Source organism: Plectrocnemia conspersa, unplaced genomic scaffold, assembly GCF_051122295.1.
Source record: "Plectrocnemia conspersa isolate PC_06_02 unplaced genomic scaffold, ASM5112229v1 ptg000003l, whole genome shotgun sequence".
Lineage (NCBI taxonomy): Eukaryota > Metazoa > Arthropoda > Insecta > Trichoptera > Polycentropodidae > Plectrocnemia > Plectrocnemia conspersa.
In genome coordinates this window covers 17,332,419-17,355,978 of record NW_028277167.1, presented here as the reverse complement: position 1 = coordinate 17,355,978, position 23,560 = coordinate 17,332,419, and the positions used below count along the sequence as shown (strand labels likewise).

Below are 23,560 nucleotides of genomic sequence, written 5' to 3'. Positions count from 1 at the left end.
ATATACATACATGTACGCATATTGACATTTATACCCTAAATGTGAACAATAATAAAAAATGAGACGTGTAACAGCTCATTGAACTGATCATTTATCTATTTTAAATTCTCCATCGTATTAATATATGAATTAGCGTTTAAGTAATATAGTTTTTTGACAATGATCAGCATTACAGTAAGTTTGCGATTATATTGATAGACGAAAAAAGTCTAAAGAAACGTTGTCACTTCATATTGAAAGGCAAGATTAAGCAACATGATACTCCGATGAGCTACATTTAGCTATGTATAAAAATGTATACACAACCTAGCTACACTTTTAATTAATTTTCTTGATATTCATCGGTAAAACGATTAATATTTTTAATTCTAATTTTAAAAACGTCGAGGTTAGTGCGGAATTTGAACCTACAGTATTTCAATTAATAAGCTCTGACTAAAGCGTTAGTTTTTTCCGGCTTATATTATGTATTTATTAAAAATCTAGCCAGGAAAACATTTATATACATACATATGTATAAAAATACAATTTAAACGACCAGCTCGTTAAGGATCTAGATGGCTCGAATTAGACAATAGTTTCGGTGTTGACGTTCTGGCTGCGGCGCATAGGATTAAGGGACGCGATCACGATACTAGCCGAGCGTCCCCACTACAACGGCAACGGTGTGATTTTACGACTTTTGTTTAAAGACTTTACTTTTGAAGCAGTAATATGTGTCATTGTTTTTGTCGTGTGAACGAACGGTAAGTAACTCGACATAAAATATTATATAAAATTGTCGATGTTTAAGAATGGTGGTCTATCTTGAAACATAAGAATCAAGAGATAAAAGACCACGTCTATTTCCAAGTGAAGTAGCAAATATCGATTCAAGAAACTATTCACTAATTGCGAAAATATAAATGCGAAAGTATCTGTAATTCTTAAACTAGTCGTGAATTTTTTAAACACACATTCAGTCGCAAATAAAATTCTTTCCTAAAAATAAGTATTTCACGTTTGTAAATGAATTTTTAAATATACGGTGTAAAATATATGTAAATTACATATAACACACATACAAGGTCTATTCGAAAAATAAAGATACAAGGCTAGTAAAAACGGAAGTGAAAAGTATATATTCGGTTAAAACCCCGCCTTTTCTGCTAGGTACAGCGTGTGGTTTACCAGTCCTCTGTATTAACAACGTTATGTTTGCAGTGTGTTTAAAAAAGCCGCATCAAATATGTTTGCTCTATCTGTGCGAAAAGAGAGTCGAAGTTGTGATGTGAATGATAAAGAAAAAAGTAGGAAGCCATCCGTATTTTGATCAACATACTTAAAAAATAAGTAAATAATTTTTATATGAACTTTATAAACAGTGTGAAGACATGTCCAGAATTATTTTTAATGAAATCGGTTGCAATAAGATCAGAAGTCTCATTCCTGTCGGAAATCTGCGCGCGTTGGGTGCCGAAAAATAGTAGATGCTAGGCGCACATTACGTTAGAATCAAGAAACTTGTTTAAAGGTTTATCAAATGGTACTAAGATTCATAAGAGATTATTTTTTACAAACACATTTAGATAAAATTTTAATTTATGGAAATGTACTAAAATATTTAAGAAGTAATAGCGAAAAAACGAAGTCAAACAGTGAAGATATTTTAAATATACATAAACATACACCAGCACGATAAACCAGTGGTATAAGTAGGTAGCTAATATCTGAAAATGCTCGTTTTTAACTATTCGTGATTCGGATATTTATCCAACTATTCGTTCATATTTGTTGTGAAATATTAATCATTTTTTACATTCTATGTAAATACTGCCACATATTTTAATTTCAACATGCATGCAGTCATTGTTTCCATCGATATACTGCTTGAGTATCGACAAACAATTGTGTTTTTTTGTTCGTAAAAATTTATCTTCTTATTTTTATGTTATTTATAACAGCTAAAAGTTGGCAAAAAAGCTGTAGCATAAAAAATAATGTAAAAAAAACTGAGGAAATTCCAGAAATTCCTCATGTTTCCGAGTTAATATTATGCAGCTGTGGACTTTCATAATAGCTGCTATTATTTTTTATCTCAATACAAATAATATTTAATTTTAAGTCTGTCTAAAGTAATTTATTGAGCATCTTAAAATTAAATTTAGTTGAGTTACCTAATTATTTTGTATTTTTTTTTTATAACATGTATTCACCATTTAAACTATATTTATCGATTATTTATTTACGAATATATTATCGTTTACTATTCCGATATTCGAATAGTTGAAAATAACCAAGATTTGGAAACTCGAATTACAATCGATCAAAGGAAGGCATGCGGTAAATTGAGCCAATCTTAAGATTTTCATTTAAATGCCCTAATCTTATTGGCCTAAAACAATCCTATAATAGCTGAAAACTTAGTATTAATTAGGGAATAGGGAACAGATCAAGGGGCCAGCTGTCCCCGTGGTCGCACAAAAAGCATTATTTTACCTTCCATCTGCGAAAGGTGAATTAATATTTCAATTGGTCAATTGTGTTTGATAATAATTAAATGAAATAAAAATAAATAGTGCTTTATAAAAAAATGCGTTTATAGAATTTAGATTTTCTTAAAATACCTATAAAATATCAAAAGATCCAACTTTTTAATATAATTTGTATTATCTTTAAAAGTACATTATTGTATCATTTTACGAGCATGAAGTTTAAGTTGTATACTGGTCTTTCTAAAATATACTACGAATGTCAGGAAAACTAATTTTTATTTAAAAATAATTAGTAATTAATTGAATATCTGTACAAAATTGATCATAAAGACAAGAATATATTAATTGACACAAAAAAAGTATCTCGATATCCAGACATTTGCAAGTTTACCTGTATTATTTTTATACGAAATTTAATGATTGAGATTCGAGCATTTTTTTTAAATAAGAATATCCTAATTTATTAAGAGCATTATTTTTTACTAAAATATTTGTTGAAGATAAACTTAAACATAACAATACATTTTCAATTCGCGAATCCGATTTAAAAGAACACACAAAACTTATTCCAATAAATATTATAATTAATTTTCAGCAAAAATGAATTTTCAGAGAATATGATTTGTAATTTTTGCCTATTTACGAATTATAAACTACATAGGTAACTTATTTTAAGTATTATATTATATTAATATCACACAAAATATAACAATACTTGATAGCGTGTCTATTATTAAATCACTTGGATATGACTCGAGTCTTGTTTAGATATAGTACATAAAAGCTTTGAGGGTGTAATGCATTGTCTTGCTTAACTTCAGATATTTTGCTCGGATTACGCCCGTGCGTTACTTCTCATACAGTTTTTCAATAAATTGATCCAAAAACAAATATACGCATCGATTCGCCTATATAAAGATCGATCGCACTCCTTAGCCAAAATTAGTTTTAAAATAGAATACAAAGCCTAAACATTGATTATAAATATATACATAGATATCTCCTAATAATCAAAAATACGTATACTACTTTCGACCACTCCTTACAACTTTATTAGAGCACCGCCCTTTAAAAAAAACTTTGATTTACGATAATGTCTCCTTTAGCGCGTCTAGTTTTCTCGCAAATAGCCTAATTTATTACGATATTTTGACGCGGAGCTTTCGTAGCTCGCTACGATGACGAATGTTGCGATAATATTAAGCAAAAAAATTGCAAACAGTCAAACACCTTTGCCCGCTTTGATATCGACATGATATATTGAAGCTTTTTTCATGTGAAGCGATCTTGAAAATTCAATTTTTCAATGCGATATCTGCAAATTGGTGCTGTAATATATAGCAATCAAAATATACACCGCATCATTTTTATCTGCTTTATTGCTTTTTTACGAATGGTGAATGCGTGCTAATTTATTATCGTTTCAAAGCCAGCAGATTATTACAACTAAACGCTCGCCAGATAATTAGGCGAAAAAAGTTTACAAAAAACTAGTTTATTTTAATCTGAACCCTTAAAAACAGTTTCGTAAATCGTGTCATTGTCCAACGTTAATAAAGTTGTGTGGGCACACGAGTTTTCCTCTTAAATTTTCTCATATGTATGCGTGTATTAATAATACAGCAGAGATTTTCTCCTAATCGACTTGTTGTCTTCCACTTGATAAACTTCCTGCACGTCGGCCATCTATTTATGTCAGTGTCCGACAAAATAAAAATATATACGTATGCAGCGCGTTGAATGAAAATATAACTTTGCTAATATTAGATGGCACACACACGCTCCACTTCGTTTACATAACCGAAACGTTTGTGTGAATTTTGGGTTTTGGTCCACTTTTTTAAAATTGCTAATCACGGGACAAGTCGCAGACGTTTTGTGCTGGGAAAATCCGATCGAGCTTTTCCGGCATCTTGATTGTTTTCTGAACTAGTTCTGGACTGTCATCTCATTTCTTGTATTATTATTTTTTTGAAACGTGTCATACTGGCGAGTTTGACTTGAGATTGATTAATGTTTTGAATTTGACTAATTACCATTTGACTTTTGAAACACAACATGCTGAGTTTTTAATAAAATAAATGTGTTTTTAAACTCATTATGACATGTTGGTGTAAGTCCTATTAAGGTAATTATTAATAACCTTAGTAAGTATTATTTTTATATTTTACACATATACATATTGTACATCTTCCTTTGCAAGTTGAAGAAGGGAATTAGATAAATGCGTTACAACGAGGTAAACAAAATCAACAACAACTAAATATTGAGACATCAAACAAATCGAAGTCTGTGAATCAGTGAAATATATTTTATTAATTATAAACTATTATTACAGTTTACATCCGTGGGATTCGGGAAATCTAGGAAAACTTAATATGTGATGATCAATCGGAATTATAAATATATAACAATTACTAATTCCGGTCTCCCAAACAATGAAGTAATTGAAAAACAAAGTGATTAAAGTTTGCATAGAAATTTAATAATAAAAATATAATAAAACCAATAGACTGGAAGCGTTTGAAATTTGGCTTTATAGGCGTATACTAAAATATCCACGGACTAAGGAAAGTCTTCAATGCAGTATTGAAGTATTCTTTCAATCATTAAACGAAGGAAGGTGGAGTACTTCGGATACATGATCCGAGGTCCAAAATATGAGCTTCTTCATACCTCAATAATAAAAAAATTAAAGGTAAAATATGTATCGGAAGAAAAAAGATGTCGTGCTTGCGAAATGACAGCCGATGAAGTGTTTCGTGCAGTTAAGGACTGGTAGGAATACTTGGAACTTATCAACAAGGTATTTGCCAATGTATGGAATCGAACATGACACAAGAAGAAGAATAAATGCGACAATGGAGATTAAAATCTTGCATGTTACACAGTGTTGCACAATAACCACAAACTTTTAAAAGTCATTAATGAATAAGATATCTATAAATATACATAAATATGTAAATATAAACAAAAATTATTTAAAAAATACAACTATGCTCATATGTGCTATGTAGGTTGTGTACATATCATGCTACAATGGAATTCCGTATTCGTTCTTTATTTATAAAAAACGTTAAAATAATTTTACCGTCTTTTTTCTTCATAAATTGCAATATTATTTTTATATTTTACTCATAATTTGACATTTTGGTTACCCCTAGAATAGGACAGGGCGTATGGTAACACCACCACATATATAAATACCATTTCTAATATTAAAAGCGAATGACGTCGTCCGTGCAAATATCCATTATTATAGTTTATTTCGCGCGCGATATACAGCACGCCCGAAAGTTGTCTATTAATACATATTTTGGCAATTTTAATAAGCTCGTTCTGCACTAGATATTCTTTCGGCGGTAGGCGGACAATGTAAAGCCAATTTACTTTTCCCCGTTCGGATATTTTCAATCATAACTAAATAAATTAGGTTCATAGCTTTCGTTCAGTAGCACAGAGACCGGTAGTTAATTTTGTGAATTTGCGCAGATGTTGAGGAGGCAATTTAGAGATCGATTCAGCAAAATGGAGATTTCGTTCGATACGGTGTCTGTTCCGCATATGTATTTATTTGGCTCTGGTCCAGCAGCCTCTCGGGTCAGACGGTGATGAAATTAGTATTCAAAAACGAAAGGGTCTTGTTTTTTTCAAGCTTCGTTCTTGTATATAAAATATATTAAAAATAAATCAACTGAACCTTAGTAAATATATATATATACTATATGTTAAATATAGTAGAATGTTTTTGTTTAATAAATAGACCGGTGGTATAAGTCGGTGATTAATACCTAAAATACATGGGTTCGAATCCTATATAAACCATGACATTTTTCAATTTCTGTATTATATAAGTATAATTCCTATCAATAATCACAGGTAAGGGTTTCCTTGATTTTTCTTATCTCTCGGATGAATATCGTTATAAATAATATCGTTATAATATCGAGCTAAATCCAGCATGCCATATATTGATTCACCTAATTTATTTCAGTCTAGTGTTACACTACTTAGTAGTTGATGGTTTTGTTTACCTTGTTGTAACGCATTCGGCTAACGCCTGTCATGTTGCAATGTAGGATTTACAATGAAATAAAATATAGTAATGTCATAATTATTTCCGTCAGTCTGTAAAGTCTCGTAGCGGAGTGTCGTCAGATGCAATTTTGAGAGCATCTTCAAATTTTTATTTTTTTAAAGTAACGTTTGTTATTGTAATATGATTTCAATAAAATATATGTATGATTTACACACATTTTAAATTGATTAATATTGAAAACTTACACTTTTATAGATTTACGAGTCATTAAATTTACTAAATAGATACGCAGTTGTTTCTTTTAATACACAGCTATTAATTTTAGTAAGATTTATAGAGCAAGGGCGTAAATTACAAATGATATATGTTTACAAAGAAAAACAGACATTATTTATAGTTACAAAACAATTTAATATTGTAAGGTCAGCAGCAAAAAGCTTCAGCGATCCATTAGTTGTTAAGTGCATTCGTAGTAAAATGTGTAGACACGTCGAATATCGACATGTCAGCAGTACAGAAACTGACGAAACGAGGACGCACAGAGATGGATTCGTCTGAATTTATATTTTTATTGGGTTAAAAAAACAAGTGACGCCAAAGCGTATATTTATGTCTTGTAAAATGGGTCAATAGTGGAGCATCAATGATGATACGCGAATAGGCAAAATTGCCTCGCAATTACTCACAGCATTAGCAGAAAATTCAGATAATTTCTGTTGCCAGATACTAAATGCTTGACCTTCGATTGTGCACGATGCCGTAATTATTATGATGGTATAGTTCCAAGTTTGCGTACTGCGTTGTGTTATGTGCATTAGTGACATTTGAAAAATCTTTGTTGCAATCTTAGATATGTAACAATATCATGCATTTTTAACAAGTGTTGTGTAACACGTTGTAATTAATTAAGCAATAAGAATTGCTTCTCAAATTTTTACTTGAAAAATATTTTATTACAAGGTTTAGAGACAAAGTTGATAAGTGCATATTATAGATAGTTTAAATGGCAACTCTCCGACATCTAATCAAGACACTGATACAAGTATCTAAATTTACATTCATAAAATAAATCAAATCTTTACCTAGCTTAGGCAAGATTTTGAGAACTAAAAATTTACCCAAGCTAGTAGTTTGCACTATGCGGCTAATTAAACATTTGCCTCATTTTATAATTAATCTTCCGTTGTAACACAACAGGCGTAAGTCCAATGCGTGCAATCAATACGACTAAGTAGCAAGACACCAGTCTGAAATCAAAGTCTGTAAATCTTTGACATCTATTAATTAACAAAATAATACAATGTGCGCAAATTTATGCATAAAATATCGAAATAACTGCTAATCAAAATTATCTTCAACGTGTATCTCAAATAGAAAGTTTTTTTTTAAATATTTAATAAATTCTCACTGCACGGACAAATAAATGATGTATTTTATCATGATTAAATTCAACTACTTCTGTGATTTGCGAATATGAAAAGGTTATCGACCACATATTAAATAATATGTAAAATTTAAATCTTCAAAGTAGCTACTCTACCAGCAATTTTGGACACAACTGATATTATAAAATAATCAATAGATGGCAATAAAATATAATTTACTCTTTTTTTCTGATAAAGTGATTTTTGTTCCGAGCAATCTGATACATATGCTAAAAAAATCCAACTCTATTGTCGCTGAGAGCTACAATGCAACTAATAAATATCAAATAAGAAATTGAACGTAAATTAGCGTTATCCAGTAACTTCTCTATTTTTTTTTGGTCATTTCGCTCTCTATTTTTACTATTAGTTTGGTCGCGCATGGCGAAAATATTGGATAATTTCCCATATATTGCTAAACTAGGTGTATGTATTAGTGTTAATTACTACAAGTAGGAAGATAATTTGGATATGCAGCTATATTTTACAATAGCTGCTGTTTTATATAATGAAAATTTCAAGACCAATTTTGAAATTGCACTTAAACATTGTCGTTAATTTATTTACTTCCGACAGACAGAAACTCAATTGATCTTGCAGCGCAGCGCATATATAATTTTCTAAATAATCTCCCCCCCTCCCGATTTATTTCAGGAAATACTCAAATGAGAAACTATTGTTATAATAATATGTACAAATTTCGGTGGCTTCAGTAGTTTCCTACTCTATAATAACAATCCTATAATTTTCCATTTCATTTCATTCCCTAGGCATGAATAACCTTGGAGAATCAAAGATCAAGAGAAAGCAAATCAGATTAATTCAGTTTGGTAAGATTTTTGCAGACTAAATATCAGGGGTAGCCAGCTCAAATGATCTAGCGGGCCACTTTGGAAATGCATCATAACTCCGCGGGCCATATATACAATTATATATCCCCGTATTAGATTTAGATACACTATACTTTTTTGGAGTAAAAAAATTAAGCATAATGAGTTATTATTATTGTGTTTACTATTATTTTTACATGTAAACATAGATAATATAATAATAATGATATTAAACGTATTATACATTGTAAAGAAATATATATCACTAAAAATTAAATTGTAAAAGTGTGATGAATCTCGCGGACCGGAAAAATGTTATAGGTGGGCCGTATGCGGCCCGCGGGCCGCGGGTTGGCCACCCCTGCTATATACATATCTTGCTTTATGCGCGAAGATGTTATATTTTTTCTGGAGACCCAGTGTGTAAAAACACAGAATTTTGAATGACCCATTTGGGAAACACTGACGTACGTGGTGGACCGATTAAAACTTTTCCAGTGAAAGGAACTATAAAATCTACACCATTTTTGGTACTTCTTTTAAAATTGACCATTATGTAGTAACTATTGCCGAACAGCTGAAATGGTCATTGCAACGGTGCTGTACATTTAAAATCACACATTGATAGAAATGCTTTGAAACCAACTTTATAGTGGCGTTTCATGAAATACCGGTATCAGTGAAGTCGAGTCCGTTTAATCTGGTTCAAATATGCAAAGCTTCATTAAAATTGTGTTGATAAAATTCTTATGTATCTCTCTTCGGTATTTGCTATTTAAAATTCAGCTACTATACCGATTAGCGAAATCTACTGTATTTAAAAAATTGAAGTACTGCGATAAATCAAAAATATAACCAAGCTATTCATATTTTAATGATGATGTTAAAAATGCTTTAAAGAGAAGAGATTAATAGTATGAAATATTTCAAATAATAAAAATAAAATGAGTAGAATATAAAGCTTTAAATGAAAAATGAAAAACATATTAACAATGTAGAAATATGGCAGTCAAATCACTAAGAATAGCTGAAAAATTGGTATGAAAAATCGATAGTTGAAATAAAAATTGTCCTGAATAAGATGTGAAAAACAATAAAAAAAAAAAATTATTCCTACATGAAGAAACGACATAATAAATATGGAGATTGGAAATATATCATCATATAATGTAAATATAATTAACAAAAAATAGGAAATACTAGAAACTGAATTACATTATTTAGTAAAGAAAGCAATATCTTAAGGAGAAGTACATGATAATTTTAAGATTACTACTATTATACTGATACCTAAAATTACCAGAGTATTTTAATAAGAAATAAAAATGTACATAGATTAAATACTAGAAAAAGAGACAATTTAAGAATTGTTAGATATAAGAAAACGAGTATGGCCAGAGAAATATTGTACGGAGGTGTGATTTGTATAATAATATTCCTAGGACAATCTGCAAAAAATAAAATATATCGGGTTTCCTCAATAGAATAAAGAAGCACCAAAATTTAAAATTTGTATCTTTTTAATATTTTGTTAATGTTTATATTTGGTTTTGATTAAATTTGTTTAGTATATAAACAATTATCTATACGGGCTAAATAAATAAATATTTCTTCGGGTAGGTAAATAAATATCTAACAATACTACTAAATATATAAAATAAAATAAAAATCCCACATTTTAATCCCTAAAAACTAATATGAAATAATATTCATCAAGGCAATCTTTCTACTTGACACATTATTAAACTAATGACTTCAGTCAAGTTTCAAACCAATATTTTTTTCAAAAATAAATCCATCGATTTGCATTAACACTAAAAGACACTGGCTTTCGCACATAGCCAGTAAAAACACGCATAAGAACAACACACTTTGATACTGAATAAATGACATTCTCACTGACCTGCTCGCCAAAGTGTGACGTTGCATCCATTATCGCGGTCGGCAACGGCGAAAAATGGCGGTCGAACAGACGAAAGCGCCGAAAATATGAATTAAAAACGGCACGAACGTTACGGATAGAGTGCGAACATAGGACAGAGGCGCCGAATTATCATATCGAACGGTGAAACTAGAATATACTTTTTATTTTTTTTGCAAGAAATAGTGGGATAAGTAATAACAATTTAACGACTTCCACTTGTTGAACTTCCGATGGGAAATTGGCTGAAGGGGGTCACGTGATCGGCCTTTGTTATATTTGGCACGCGCGTCGATGGTTTTTTACACCCGAAAAGCGTCGGACGGCGGCTAGAGCGATTTTTTCACCATCTCTAGGCGTCGTTGTCCTTGATACGCCCAATTTGCTTTAGTGTAGAAATTATACGAAACGTAAACGCGATCTATTTCAGAACGGAAGGAAATTCGGAATGGAAGTGGGCGTGTGCTGCGTGTCGGCGGAAAAGCTGGGAAAGCGCACTAGCAGCGCCATCGCCAGGGGACTGGGCGAACTGAGTGAAAATTAAATTAAGGAAAAACTTTCAGCAGAACGTGATAGATGTCAGTAGCTTTAAACCAGCAAAACTCTGATTTTTATAAATATTATGGAATATTTTTGAACCCTACTTTTTAAGGTGCATTCCACGTTACTTTATTTTTATTTGTTCACAAAGGTCATGTAACAGGTAGGATTAGTTATACCACATATTGTTATGTTTTGACAGCAAACACTACGGCAATGATTTTTTGTAAGGTGACCAAACGTCCTCCGTCAAGGATAGTCCTCAAAAATGTTGTCCTTCCGAGATAGAATCTGATTCTCCGTGATGACCTTATTTTTAGCTCCCGCATCAATGAGGACCTTTTTATTTTTGGTGTACTCCTTTGATATTTTTAAAATCTGGTCACCTTATTTTTTGGTGGTGAACTCCTATTCTTCTATTGTTTTGACTGTTACTTTGGTTCAGATTAATAGTGTTGAATCCATGTCTCATTGGTAGTAATTTTTTTTTAGCAATAAGTAAAAATATCAGGATCAATCTCATAACAGAGCAGCAAGTCAGACGATATATGGCATCGAACTCGTTTTTGATAACCCACCACCTCGTGAATTTTTTGAATTCAGTGTCCAACAGCCCAGATGCTCACAGCATATAATATTTATCGAACTTCCATTCACCGATCTATAATGATATTTTCTACAGTAGTAGCAGTTGTAGGCCTTCAACTTCAATGCCGTTTCTCACAAGTTTCAATTCAGCTGTCTACATTTTGATAATTGTGTATAAAGGACAAGATTTTCCCAAAGTGTATGCTGTGACTTTATGAATTTGATTTATTTTATTGCCCTTTTACTGAATATATTTGATCACTGAACGGTATTCTACCTTTCCACAAAAGTAGCAAATTGGATGGTTAACATAAAACTTTGCGCTTTTTCTATTATTTCTACTATTACAATATATGATATTTGTTTCAGTTTTTGATAACAGCCGCACATATTTTTGGCTTACAGTTTATACATTTTCATAATTTAGCTATATTTCATTCCATTTTGTCTTCAGTTTCTCAAAATATTTAAGTAGAAGAACACTGCTGTTCTCTAAATTACTTATCCAGTTCTTTCATGAAATGATTTTTACAAAGCATTAGAATCATTATCATGTATAAATACATAGCCATTTTTCAAACATTCGTTATACACCTGATCATCATGACTTGACAAGTTCTCATTGATAATACATATCACTAGTAACTTTTAAGATATAGCAGAATTCACAAAATTAATAATGAAGAGCAAATACTACAGATTATATCAAATTATGTAAATGGCCATCGATTTTAATAAGCTTAATTGAAATTAAAGATGATGTAAGTTAGTAAGTATTATTTCATTTATATGTAAATTGAAAATATTTTTATGTGTAAATATATACAATATATTTATAGAAATCATGAGTTGATTTTATGTGATGGAACCTATGTATATAGAATTTTAAGTTCCGCCATTGGTATCCTCCATCAATAACTTCAGTGGAAAGTCGCACACAGAGCCAAAAAGAGCTAAGCTCAAGACGGGTTACTTAAGTGATTAAATTAATAAATATTGCATATAAAATACTCTAAAAGATAGATTGCTCCTTCATTCAGATTAAATAATCAGTATCTATCAATGTGTATTTATGTGGAAGCATTCTACAATTAACCAAATACACTACTTGCGATAGATCTTTTTAGTCATATAGAAGAAAACTTGTACAAAGCTATAGAATAATTCAGAATTAGAATTTGTAAAAATTACAATTATAAAAATATACAAAATTACAATGAGCTAAGACAGGGAAAACTAAAAGCCTATGGAACTATAGAAACTTGTAGTAGGTTCAATAATTAATTTAGAGATCTCGGAAACGGCAAATGACCATTAATAATGAAATAGAAATCTTGAACACAACAGTAGCGTTGACATTCATGAAGAATTTAGAACTCACGTCAATGATATTAAGTGGCTTTAAACAACGAAAAAGGGATCTGCCAGTATAACAGAAGAGTAGAGCAACAACGGAGATAGAAATATTGCACAATAACCACAAACATTCAAAAGCCATTAATAATCACCCATTACCGCAGTCATAAAGACACTTGCAATAATCAAGACACACAATAACCTTGTTTGGCTTTCTCTGGGTCGGCAACATTTAAGGGTGTGTTTCTGAAGACAGTAGGATTGTTTCTCAATTATCTTTGTCTGTGATTCGTCAGTTTCCTCAAACGATCGATATGAAATACGTGACATTTAGACACATGTACTGAGACTTATACGGGCAGAGCACATTAAGAGATGTTTAGTAAATTATAATATATATATTTTTGAAAATAAACTGCTACTAGGTTTCCAGCGTCCATTAGACTGCAAAGTCACACCCTTAAAAAACTATGTACACAAATTTTGCGCAATTATTAGCATATGCAGTCAAAATTGACAACATAGGTTGTGTAGCATTTGAGCGATTAATTTTAAATGTTACAATGAGCTTCAACGAGTCAATAAACTTTCTGCTTATCGGATGCCTTTTAGTTTTGGCAGATATACAATAGGAGTTATAATTAGCTTGATAGGTACTACCTGAAAAAACACTGGGGCCTTTCAGTGTTTTAACGAAACGATATACAGTACTTCATAAATGTTTTTTGAAGAGTTATAATTCCTTTTATAAGGAACAAATATACACCAACATTTTGTTATGTTTAAGGGACTTAAGTAGCTTACTGAATGAGGCGATACAGGTGGTCCATGACGGGGTGGAGTGGACAGCGTTGGGCTTTTAGTACCGTTGAGTGCTCCATATCCACTTCCGGCTGATCCAGGTCGACCGTGTATCGAACTTTGAAGATCGGCTAGCAGAGCATCTGAAATTTATAAACAATGGTATAAATTAATTTAAATGTCATTCTAATAAAAATAACACATTGTTGATATTAAGATATTAACGAAAATCTTTGTCAGATTAATCTACTATTATATAGATACAATTATTGTATGAGAATCTAAGATACTATAATCTTTTCAGATTAATTTACAATTAGATAGACATCTTAGAACGATAAACAATTGACTTTCAAGAGAGACACAATAATATGAATTTAATACATGTATTATTTGTATAAAGTATCATTTAATTAAATACGTGTATTTTGATATTAAAACATAACATGTACAGAAATCACAGACAGTATGCGGTTTAACATTAATAATCATACTTACAGCGAAGGTTGAAATGCTATAAACGTAATTTATCACACTCTTATTGTGGTTTTTATAAAATAATGACTATAAATTTTTAGCCATTAAAACTGTAAATTATAAAGAAGTGCATATTTAAGCATGCATATTCTGTTGACTGATTAATTCATAGTTTCAAGATGTTCAAATGTTAATTTTATTATCTATATTAAAAGGTTATATTGTAATTTTATTATGAAATTAATCTTTTTAATTTCTAAGCTGTTATGCATATTTAAAATCTATTCACACTATAACTGATTAAAATTAAAGATACCGTTATAATATATATTATCAGTATCAGAAATGCAAATGTGGTCAACATTCCAAGCAAAGGTACAATAATGTCAATATCATATGAGTATTAAATACATAAATATTGTATATTAAGAGTATACAGCAATGAATATAAGTACTTTAGTATGAAATATAATATGTATTGAAAGTTATTTATATTATATATTTAAATTATTAATTTATTGTCTTTATGTAAAAGTTAAATTTTAAATATACATATGTACATTCACAAATTTATAAAATGCGATTTCAATAAGCGATAATGTTCGGTTTCTTTTTATTGTTATTATATACATTTATAAAACTGCACCCGCTCTTATCGATGTCCATTTTTCTACCATAAATGATCGAGTCGAAATTAATTTCACTAACAATTTTACAGTATTTAATAGAAATATAATAGACCAATAGAAAAATTGATATATGAACAAGCTCACTTATATACGCATATTCTACAGGCTCGAGATTTCTATTTTACTTCAATACTTGGTTTTTACTGAGTGCGGTAAAACACGTGAGAATCGTTCTTATTTTTTAATTTTGTGGAGCATCTTACGTACTTTCCCATTAGCGGGCGTTATTTCAGCAAGGGCTCTATGATATACTTTTGAGAGAAATCGTTATATAAAACTTTAGAAAACGTACTTAAGGCGTACATTTCAGAGGCGGAGTTTAACAATATTGCCTAATTGGTCTAAATAAGTATTTTTCTCATTCGTACCAGCATCTGTGAGAAAACATATAAAAAGAGAAGCACCAAAATCAGCTCTTTAAACTTTGTGTTGATTAACGATATACAAACATTTTATAAATAAATCGTAAAAATATACAAAATCAAACTAAATAATTGGCAATCGTTGCTAAGGTGAATCAGCCGGATACGCATATATACGTAAAATAAACAGTGACTAACTAGCCTTGCGGTTTACGAAGAATTTTCGTATCGACAAAAAAGTAAGACACACGGCAAATTTCTAAATAAGTCCTGCTTTAGACCGATCGTAAGCATGTAAGGAAATATTGGCAATTGTCCGACAAGCGCAGAAACGAGCGATTAACAGACATATGATTCACGTTGATAACGTCAGATGTGCAAGAATTTTTAGCGATAGTGCAAAATATGCGCAGATACCTCGACAAAAATAATATAATGGCGCACTGACCGACTAATATACACATATAATAAAAATTAACTGGGAATCACGGTTCAATAATAGATTTCCAGCGAACAATATCAACACGAATCAAAATAGTTCCACGCATAAAACAACACATGGGGAGTTTTAGAGAAAACACATTTGTGTGCATAAAAAAAATGCGCAACTCCTGACACATTTTTTGTGCCATACACACACACTCAGATATACATACACCATTATAAAACCTATCGAAACGTGCTCTGATTAGAACATGATAGATCAACAGCGACATATTATCGATGTCACTTTTTCTTACTTATCTGTCAAATGAAAAAGTCTGAGTCACTAATTGGATTTTAAAACCATTTTATGCTGTAGTACTTGTATTTTTATTCATATACATACTTATTTTCAATCATACGCACTTTGTAATTAATAAACAATTTATTATATTTTACATGTCAAAGTTAAACAAGAAGAATTACTGGTTCAATTTATACCAAAAAAATCGGAAGGTATTCTATTACATTTTTATAAATTTTATTGGAAAAAACTTATTAAATTAGGTTACGTAGTTTTTACGCCACAAGGATATAAAATTTAATGACACACACATACTATGTATGTACATAATATCCAACAGATGATGATGTCAACTTTTTCGTCATAATTTTTAAAATAATTGAATATTTATGAATATATTTAAAAAATCTAAATTATAACTAAATTAATAAATACTTTGTTCCTTAAAACTAATTATTTGTGCAATAACGTAAGGTAAATCTTTGATTTTTTTTCGGAAAAGGATTCGAGTTATTCATAAGCTGTTCACACTTGCATCTGATTTGTCCAACAGTAATGCACAACAATTCGTTTTATAGAACAATTATTTTATATATTGTTCATTTGAATTGTCCTCGAAATGAAGGTACTGCAACTATTATCGTATATTGAATCAAGAAAAAAACCATTTGCTATAGGTACATAAATACTTTTGGAATGTTTATTGTCGAAGAGAAAATAATGAAAATTATGTAATGTGTTTTGAAGGTCTGTTACTGAACCAACACTAATTTTTTTTTAACAATTAAAGTAACTACAGAATACTATTTAAAAAAAAGATGCATTGACCTAGAAATTCGCAGCGAAACGTTCTGTAAACATTTCATACCGCTGAAATGATAACATGTGCGAATTTTTAATAAAAAGAATAAACATTGAGCATATTATAATAATAGCCAAATACATAAATACTGATTTTCGACTAAATGATCTAATATTTTATTTTCAATGATCAAAAATCAAGAATAATCCGAACTTTTAATTTTTCAGTATCAGTATGAATTTTCGAAGAGCTATATTACATTGCAACATTTTAATTATCTTTTGTCGATGTATGATGATATTTGGAAGGACATGTATTACAATCTATTGTGAAATCAACTTCGTATTATTTTTAATTATATGGCGAACAGATTGGAAATCAACCCCATATTTATTGGCAAGCTCTGATTATGTAGATTCGCTACTTTCGAATCCTTAAATTAACGTTATTTTTATTTTATAGTAAGTACAACTTTCTTGCGTTTACTAAATATTGTAAGCAGTTGAGGTTATAATTTAAAGCTAAAGCTGAAAACTTAAGAAACATACATGCATTGTTGAGACAATTTCAACGAAAAAATTTTCAAGCTTCAAACATTCGCACCAGGATAATCGAGAGTTTCCTGTATTTGGCTAGTTCGTGTATAAAAACGAAATTAAATGTTTTTTCTTAGTTCATCATTCTAAATATAGCCGTCAAATTCATCATAATGGAGACGAATTTAATTGTCACTCATGACATTGTTTTAATTGTTAATTAGTTCTTTCTCGAGTTACGGGCGTAAAGATTATTTTGTAAAACAATACCTCAATTATATTTGGTACTGAGGATACGTAAATAGATTTTGACTAGACTCATGAGGTAAATGCACTGCCAAAATAGTATTATTTTTAAGATTCACTAGTTTAAATTTAATGAATCATCTCTACACACTGTGAGAGGTAAAAAATCACATGCACAAATGCATTTTTGACGACACCCACGCTCGCAAAGCAGATCGCATTGACCCGAGATCGGTCCGCAGACGTCCTTGAAAATGCATCTGCAAATATGCAAGAATGATCGGTAGTCAGGATCGGTATGCTTGCTCACTTTTTTTCACTTTGAACTTTCGCGATCGAGGATAATACGAAACCCACCCAAGCCGCTCGAGTCCTCGTAGATGTCGAAAGTCTGCTTCTTCTTGGGCAGCAGAGAAGGGTCCTTCCTGACTATGGTACTGTACAGGTCGCAGTCCACGTCGACGAAGTCGGCCATGTTGCAGAAAGTGCACTGTTATGCGAAAAAAGTGCAAAACACAGAACAGCGGAGGCGGCGTGCGGCGCGCTCGATGCAATATGACACAATGACATCACTCCTTATAAATAAACTGGCGACCGGTTGGCCGCAGAAGACCGGCGGTGCCCCTCCGAAAGCCGGCGAACGGCCTGATAACGAGACGAGGGAATCCGGTTAGATAAGACGTTCGAAAATCGCGCCAGTACGATTGAATTGATCAACGAATAAAAAAATTTGAACTCTTGCGTTGATTTACGGCGGGCACAACATCCGGTATATATTACCACCTCATCTTAATATACCGGTTTTTGTATAAAAGGTGTACAGAAAATGCCGATGTTATTTAGTTTCGGACGGTGGTGCCGAACGAGCATGAGTCGTGAAATCTTACAGTTGGAAAAATCGGATCTCTCTGGTCTCTGGTTCCTCGTGGAACTCGTATCGTCAGTGAGTGAGGCTGTGATTACGAGTCAAGTCATTTATACTAGTCATTCGACCAAAGCTTGGGCAAATGGGAGATAATGCCATTTCATGACCAATCGAGTTATAATTTAACTCCGTTTCATGTACAACCCTTGGTTAAAGCGTGATTTTTATGTGGCCATTTGTGGATGACCATCGATAGAGGCAAATGATACAAGCTACAATGCTTAATCGATGCGAAGGCATGAATATATTACCTAGGCGCGTGATTCAAAGCTCATCCATGAAGGTTTTAAGGACTTTTTATGTTGTGGTTCGTTATTTTGGCAAGATGCTCGGACTAATCTGAGCAGGAGTTTCCCGCTGACGGTCTCATGGCGAGTCTCATTATCAAATTTCGCAAAGCGATATTAGATGTAGAAAATAAGACGATTGAAAATATATGATAAACAACATAAGAACACTTACAAGTTAATTCTCGTCTAAAATATTAAATAAGTCGCCGATAATAAACCGAACATCTCCGGATAGAAAACATTTGAAAAATTTATACGTAGATTTTAAGCCATTTCTTCTACTTATAATTTATTATGAAATTTAATGTTCAGAAAAATATATGTACTTTAAAAGTTATATTGGAAAATAATATAAGTGAAGAAATTGTAAAATAGTATCATATTGCTGAAGCTTGTATACAAAGCAAATTTTAAATTAAACACGAAAGGCAGTCATATTTAGAAATCATGGATAATGGATTTCTAAATGTATTACTCAATGTAACGATTGCGCTTCACATTTTTAAACAAAAATTGTGAGTTCGGCTAAAAGAGAAAGATTATTTATGCATTATGTCGCAAGAGCATATTGCTCAATGTTCTTAGGGGTGGCCACCATAAATAATTGTATTGTCTGCTTCTATAAATTAGTCTTACCTACACATTTAAATGAGTATATTATTATATATATATATATATATATATATATATATATATATATATATATATATATATATATATATATATATATATATATTATTTTGGGCGCGTTAATAGCTATTTATTACAGACAGCATAATGTTGGAAAGTTTTACAGACGTGTCTGAATGTTTTTGTTTTAAAATTCAAACGATTTATCTCGGGCTTTTGTAAAATGGCGATTTACCTTGGGAAATTATATAGGATTACCTACAGTACTAATTATATCCAAAATGTAACAAAAAACACTTTTAGTGTGCGCTAACAACAGCCATATTTACGAGTTGCTATGGTCTTAAGCCAGTAAATAGTAAAAAGCAGAAAACTTTTAATACAAAGGTAAAATCAAAACATAAGCAAAATAGTCGACATTAGTGTTATCATATTAGTATGTTGATGGCAGTAATTTAAGTATTGCACAATAAGTTACTATTCTTATATGTAATTGTGGTCTAGATAAGTCGTGAATTAAATTTTAAATATTGTTAAACTTAATTTATTGTTTTAAGTATTTCAATAATTCATGGTAGCTCCAGTTGAAGCAATTAAATCGAACAAAGTTTATTTAATTTAATTTATTTACAATGCTGTGCTTCACTTTTGTCCGCAAGACCGCTCCCGATTGCTGGAGCAAGCAAACTCGCTCATGCCATCGCATGTGAGAAAAGCGGTTGTACTAATATTACTCGATAGAAATAAAAAATTAAATTGACTAGTCTATATCTATATATATGTTAATGTTGATAAAATATTTAAAATGTTATCAAATTATTTATATAAATCAGGATATACAAGAGGGGAAGCGGAGCTAGCATAGCTTTTATAGACGTAGTATAGCAAGATATATACTAAGGTGACCAGACGTCTTCCATTGAGGATTGTCCTTCTTAATAATTTTGTCTTCCTTGAATAAAAATGTCAGATGTAACATTTTTTTTTCTTCGAACAAGAAATTCTTCCTGTGATATTTTCAAAATCTGTTCACCTTATATACTATATATCTTAAAGGTACATATATATTTGTACATATGGATAATAATAAATATATATGTAGTAATAACTCAAAATCATTACAATACCTCTGGTTCATACTGACAGATGATTTGGTAAGCTAGTGTGTGAAATAGGATATGTTAAATGTAAATCTTTATTTTTGATTAAAGCCTGTCAGATGCCATGTGCTAATGGCGTTTTAATATTTTTTTATTGATAATGCGTAAGAAAAAAAAGAGTAAAATTAAACACACAAAAGTAAAAAATATAAGTCGCGTTCAAAATTCATATATAAAACATATATTGGAAATGAGTACCATATCTTGGTAGTAGAAGTTACAATATAAGTTCGATATGCTACTATGAATAACTGTCAAGATGTATATCTTATCAAGAAGTCATACAAGTTTATGGTATTATCGATTTTAAAAATATGTTATATTTATATAACCCATTATGTGTTCACTGAAATACATTGACTATTTTTGTATAAAATCACTGGAAATTTACTTTTAACTATAATTGCTGATAAAAGTGTTTTAAGAAAGATTAAAATAAACCACAAACATATACGGTTAGACCACACAGGAAAAAAAACACATTTAAATATGTAATTTATATAAATAAATGGCACTTTCAATTTAATAAAAAAATATTTATTATTCAAAAAAACAAATTTATTATTATGTGTACTTTGGGTTCGAAAATAAGAAATATTTACCAAGAGCAGATACAAAAGCTTATTAAACTATGGTTATGGTAAATATGTATAATTTAGCTTATCGCTATTCATATTTAACTAATAAATACAAATATCCTGTTATAAAAGTTTTATAGTTGAAATACTTAAAATGACATCTGAATCAAATAATGGAAACTTTTCGGGTTTGAAACTTGGATCAAATTATTAAAAAAAATATTTTAGTTAATTTTCAAACCATTTATAAAGTTTTCCGGAAAATGATTATTTTAAATTAAAATATTTTACCCTAATTATGTAAAATTTACATATGTATTTGAGGCGTAATCAATAGTCACGCGACATTTAAATTTTATTAATTGCTGGAAAATCTGGGTAGAATTTTCACGAAAATTATCACGTCGAAACATTTACACATCAAAGCGACCTCATAAATTGTAGGCAGCTCGTTAATTGCACAAGTCGCGAAGACCATTTCCTCTCTCATATTCTTTTCGATTATATGGGACGTGATTATTTCTGGTGCTAGAGAGGCGTTTCCACGCTAAAGAACATCAACAGATCTTCCGAAACGCGACGAGAAATGACGATCCACTATAAAAATACTAAATATATTTTTACTTCCGAGAACCGCATTAATTTCTAGTTCAAGATAAAAAATAAACTATTAAATTGAACCTCTATATTTCGTATGCGGGATGTAAAAATACAATTTGAGAAGCTTTACAAATTAATCGTCATTCGTTCCAAATGGTTATAAATCTAAGACAATCAAGACAAAAGATTATTAGGCCCAAAATTTAATTTATTTAATAAAATAAGTAATAACTTAAAAGTTTGCTTATTGAATTAACGCACTGAGAAAAGGTATACAGAACGAAAACAAGAAGGATATTGGCTTAGGTTCAATATTTAATTTAGCGTAATTGATTCTCAAACGCGTTTCCCATGCGGGCATATATGGACAACAAAAAGATACAATGTGATTATTAGAAGATTTTTTGTATTCAAATAGAAACTTGCCTTTTGCAAGTCAAGTGGGCGAATAACTTCTAAGCGCCTTCTTCTTCTGTTGCTCGGAGCGTTTCTCAACAGACATTTTTGGAGTTTTAAACGTTTCAAAAATTATCATAAAAGATCTATGACAACACCCAAAAAAATATAGGTTTAATCAAGTTGTTTTGGTGATCTTTCCATTTAAATTAATAAATCTTACGCTTGTTATGGGTAGGTATGTAATAAATTTGCAAACTTTTCCATTTTCGATAATATAATAAATTTATATATAAAATTATAAAATAATAATAATGCTTATAATATTGTGTAGTATTATATAATTGTTTATATTCTATAGGACGATTAACTAAAAATTCAATTGGGTCTTATATCTGTATGAATGGATATAGTATAAATATGCATATACATATGTACATACATACATATATAGATAAGAGATCAAATTAAGGCAAATATTAAATTTACCCAAATATGCAAAAGTTAATAGTAACTTTTTATTTCATTAAATTTCAAAATTTCGTATTGCTCGATCAAGTACACATTCACACCCTTAACCATAAATGATTATAAATCAAATTCACTTAATATTCAGGTTCGTTTCACATATATGTATTATATGTACCCAAAAAATGTCACTTTATATATTCATAAATTTTCTTACAATAAAATAGAAAAAAAGAAAATAATATTGTTTAGGAAAATATAAAAAAAAAGTTTGCTATGCAGCCAAATAATACATAATTTTAATATTTATATAAATAATATTGACTACATTTGAGATCCGCGAGTGCTCGGAGTATATTTAAAATATTCAAAGAAGCTTCTTTGCCCAATGAATTTGGAGATAGGGAAATATAAATTAATTAAAGGTTGGGTTCATATCTAATAATAATATTATAAAATGTACGAAACACGAAGACCGAAGTACGAAGCACGGAGATTATTATCTCATAAAGATGTATTTCTAAAAACGCCTCAAAAGTTCACTAATAAATAAATATAATTTAGTTAAGCAATGAGGTGTTGTTAGTTCCACTAAAAACCCCAGTATTTTGAGCGCAAAGCGCGATATCACAAGTGCATAAAGCGAAACAGCCGTTAAGCCTAGATTCGAATATTTTTGTGTAAATGTTCTTATTACTTTT

General features: G+C 30.5%; 1 protein-coding gene across 9 annotated transcripts in view; it reads right to left on the bottom strand.

Moving 5' to 3' along the window:
- LOC148236821 (paxillin-like) overlaps positions 1-23,560 on the bottom strand; it is an 85,863-nt gene that overhangs the window by 20,365 nt on the left and 41,938 nt on the right. For 6 of the 9 annotated variants that reach the window (XM_088182729.1, XM_088182734.1, XM_088182728.1 and 3 more), the window contains exon 2: positions 13,977-14,116. In XM_088182729.1, coding sequence (XP_088038855.1) covers positions 13,977-14,116 — 140 coding nt within the window. Of the gene's footprint in view, positions 1-10,670; positions 12,089-13,976; positions 14,117-18,169; positions 18,392-23,560 lie in introns of those variants that run through there. The other 3 variants (XM_088182731.1, XM_088182727.1, XM_088182733.1) reach the window with 3 other exon arrangements.